The sequence below is a fragment of the Helicoverpa zea genome, chromosome 12 (genome assembly GCF_022581195.2).
Source record: "Helicoverpa zea isolate HzStark_Cry1AcR chromosome 12, ilHelZeax1.1, whole genome shotgun sequence".
Classification (NCBI taxonomy): domain Eukaryota; kingdom Metazoa; phylum Arthropoda; class Insecta; order Lepidoptera; family Noctuidae; genus Helicoverpa; species Helicoverpa zea.
The window spans coordinates 10,622,647-10,626,905 of NC_061463.1; the positions used below are offsets into that span (position 1 = coordinate 10,622,647).

Consider the following 4,259-nt stretch of genomic DNA (forward strand, 5'->3'; position numbering starts at 1 on the left):
TAAGAGTATTAATGAGTTCTTTTAATATGTTTTATATATGGAGATTGTTTCTTGTGATATTTGATTTCCATAACGAATAAACGCTACTTTGAAATATCTGATCTGTGAATATCGCTCATTCGTCAAGGAAGGCTATTTGCAAATTTTTTATCTGGACGCGTTTAAATATAGTTTGAAAGTGACTTAAATAATTAACAAAACTTTAACACTTAAAACAATTACCTTTAAAGATTTCAGACGTATACCTATTGACTGTCTAATGGCTAATTTCTTTAACCTATCCGTGATTATGCGATCAAAGATTGTCTGATGTTACATGGAGCTGTTATTAAAAGTCAATCTCTAACCGCAGAACAACGGATCGGTTATAGAAATCCACCTTCATCAATTACAAGCGTTTGTTTAAAATGTTGCTTAATATTAAATTATTTAGGGGAAAACGTTTGCGTTTCTTAGCTCTTGGCTAGTTTTTTGCCACATTTACGGGCTGGTGCCAAGTAAATGTAGCGTGTGTGGTGTGTTATGTGTGGTGTGGGGTTATTTCATTTTCGTCCAATTGCATGAATTTTCTAACAATTCGACAGGTGTTTAGTATTGCGGCTTTTTGAAGTTGGATATAAATGGAGTCTTTAAGGTCTATTAACTTGAGGCTATGGTGGAGGTGATTGGGTATAACACCCGTGGTGGAGACGACTATGGGAACTACGTAAACTTTATCTTGCCGCCAGATTCTGGTTACTTCTTCTTTGAGGTCTGCATATTTAGTAATCTTTTCACCTATGGTTTTTTGTAGGTTATGTGTGTTGGGTACTGCTATATCTATGAGGTATGTGATTTTATTGATTTTATCTTGAAGTGTTATGTCTGGTCTATTGTAGTGTATTGTCCTGTCGGTGAGTATAGCGCGGTCGTAGTAGAGTTTGTGTGTGGTGTTTTCTAGAACTGTTTGTGGTGTGTAGTTGTAGTATGGTGTGTTTGTGTCTTGTATGAGTTTGTGTTTGAGTGCTAGTTTTTGATGGATGATGTTTGCAACCTGGTTGTGCCTGTGAGTGTAGTCTGTTTGTGTGAGTGTTGTGCATGCCCCTGTGATGTGTTGTATGGTCTCTGGTTGCGTGTGGCACTTGCGGCATTTGTCGTTGGTTGCTGTGGGGTCTTTTATGATGTACTTCCTGTAGTTTTTGGTGTTGATGATTTGGTCTTGTATAGCAATGATAAAGCCTTCGGTTTCGGGGAATAGGTTGCCGATTTTGAGAAACTTGTTTGAGGCTATTGTGTCGATGTGTGGTTGTTCCAAGTCGTGCGGATGCCTTCCGTGCAGGACTTTCTTCTTCCAGTCCTCTATCTTTTGTGTTTGTGGGTCAATAGTGTCGTTGTGTTGTGTGTCTGGTTGTTCGTGTAAGTTAAGTGGAGTGTAGTTGTGGTCGTTTACAGCTACGGCTTTGTGAATGTTACTGGTGTGTGATTTAGTGTGGAAAAATGTTTTGAGCCTGTTAATTTGTTTTTGCCAAAGATGGTTGATATCTATGAGGCCTCTCCCTCCATTTTGGCGTTTGATGGTGAGTCGTTCTATTGCGGATTTAGGGTGTAGGTTGTTATGTTTAGTAAGTGTGGTGCGTGTGGTTCTTTCTATTTGTTGAATATCAGTTTTAGACCATTTAATAATGCCAAATGAGTAAGTTAATATTGGTATCGCGTAGGTGTTGAGTGCTTTGATGAGGTGTTTTCCAGTGAGTTGTGTTTTACATATCGCGGTCACTCTCCGCTTATATTCTGTGTTTAAGGTGTTCTTAATAGCTGTGTGATCAATTCCTTTTAGTTGTTTGTATCCTAAATATTTGTATAAGTCTGTAGGTTCCATAGCTGTAATTGTGTCTGTAGTGTTAATCGTGTAGTCACCAGGTTTTATTTTTCCTCTGATTATGTGTAGTGTTTTGCATTTATCTAAACCAAACTCCATATTGATGTCTTTACTGAATTCTGTTGTAGTGTCTATTAGGTGTTTCATTTCTTTGTCTGTCTTACTGTATAATTTAATGTCATCCATATATATAAGGTGTGAAATTGAGGTTTCTTCTGTGGTGCTATGTTTTAGAGTGTATCCGGCTCTACAATTGTGGAGTAGGTTAGATAAAGGGTTCAGTGCAAGGCAGAACCATAGAGGACTCAGAGAGTCTCCTTGGTAAATACCTTTTCTAATGCATATCTGTCTAGTTGTGATTGTGTTGTTGTTGTGGTATAAGTGTAGTGTAGTTTTCCATTGAGACATGATGTGATGCAGGAAATCTATTATCTTTGGGTTTATTTTATATATGTGTAATATTTGAATTAGCCATGAATGTGGAATACTATCAAATGCTTTTTTATAATCTATATATGTACAGTGTAGATTTCTATTTTTAGTAGTGGCGTGTTTGTGAATTATTGTGTCTATGACTAATTGTTCCTTGCATCCCATATGGCCTCGCCTACATCCTTTCTGTTCCTCTGCTATAATATTGTGGTGTTCTATGTGTTTGGTGATTTTGTGTGTAATGGCTGATGTTATGATTTTGTAGATTGTGGGGAGGCAGGTGATTGGTCTGTATTGTGAAGGTTGTGGAGAGTGTCGAGATTTGGGTAGCATGTAGGTTATTCCATCTGCAATGAATTCTGGTATGTTCTGTTGTGCTAATATGATGTCTGTGATGTTTTTAGCTATGATTTTGTGTAATGATTCTAACTTTTTATACCAGTAATTGTGTATTTTGTCTATGCCAGGCGATTTCCAATTGTGTAGTCTTGCTGTAACATTGTTTATGTCAGATTCAGAAATTTCAGTAAATGGCATTTCTTCTATTGCGCTCCATTTATTTTCTTCCTCTGTTATCCAGTTAGCTTTATCGTTGTGCTGTACCCGTTGTTCCCAAATGCTACCCCAGAAAGTCTCTAGTTGTTCTGCTGTTGGTGTTTCTGTGTGTGTTTCTGTCGTGGTGTCTGTTTGTGTTGTGTGTAAATGTCTGTAAAAGTTCTTTTCGTTGTTTGTGAACATGGCGTTATCGTTTTTGCGTTCTTGTGCTTTTTTATATCTCCTTAACCTATGTACTTTTAATGCAAGCTTCTGTTTTAACGTATCTAAGTATTCTTCAGGTTTCCTATTATCATTTTCGTGTCTAGTGTGTGTTGTGAAGTTTTTAAATATTGCCTCTACTCTTTTTACTACTTTATTAGATCGGTTGTTGTTAATGTACTGTGTTAGTCTACCGCAGTCAGCTCGCAGTTTTTCAATATCTCTTTCGAGTCTTTCTTGCCATGGTGGTTTTTTTATAGTTTTTGGTCTGGAGCTGCCTGTGTATTCTGTTATTTTATAGTTAAGTTCCTCGGAGATTACTAACGCTGTGCAGTAAATTAATGTGTGTACGTCTATGAGTTTCGTGTTTTCTGTAGTGTATTGATTCAATATGGTTGTGTTAAATATATGTACAAGGTGAGTGAGTTTTGGGGTATATTTTAGTTTGGGTAGTTTTGGGCGGACTGAAGCGTCCATCCCTGAATATTGTGTTAATGCGGTTTTAAACTTGTCGTGTAATTCTTGAATTTGTGTGTCTGCTAACTGATTTTGATTGAAATTTTCTAATATCTCAATGTCATTTTCTAGTGTAATCGTTATATTCTCAGTTTGTGTAGATGTGTGTGTGTTCTGTGTGTATGTGTGTATATAAGGTTGTGATTGTGTGCTAGGTTGCGATTGTGTTGGTGTATGTTGCTGTGTATGTAAGGTGTTTTCTGTTGATGTACTATGTGTTTCTACCGGAGGATTGTGATTTAAATGCTCTAGCTGTTCCCGCACTTCTTCCTTCAGTTTTTCTATTTCTGCTTGTGATAGAAGTTTGTTTCTGACTATCGCCCTTCTCTGGTCAGAGATACGTTAAATTATAATATATACGATATTAAATTATTATTATTGTATGTCTCTACCAGACCTCGGGACTATAGAGTCCCGGATTTTTGGGAGGCGAACGTGGGGCCGAAGCCAACACGCTGAAGCCCTTTTGAGACAACTTTAATGAAATGGTGACACAAAACCGACGATTATCCCTGTATACACTATAGAAATGTACCCAAGGACAATCCCCGGTTCTGTGCTAAACTATTGCTAACTATGGATGAAAACTACTTGGGCTATTGTGATGGGATGCTAACGGACTAGGAATGGGGAAACTACGGGAACTATGGCACCTGCCGATGACAATGTATTAAATACATGTTAAAATGGCAGGTGG

The 4,259-nt window shown here is 37.5% G+C and overlaps 1 protein-coding gene across 1 annotated transcript; it reads right to left on the reverse strand.

Annotated features, from left to right (window-relative positions):
• Positions 1–520: 520 nt before the first annotated feature.
• LOC124635361 lies at positions 521–3,898 on the reverse strand (the record flags this gene model as incomplete). Its single annotated transcript, XM_047171242.1, has 1 exon — positions 521–3,898. A coding segment is annotated over one exon (3,378 nt), but the record flags the coding sequence as incomplete, so codon positions are not given.
• Between the last annotated feature and the right edge of the window lie 361 nt (positions 3,899–4,259).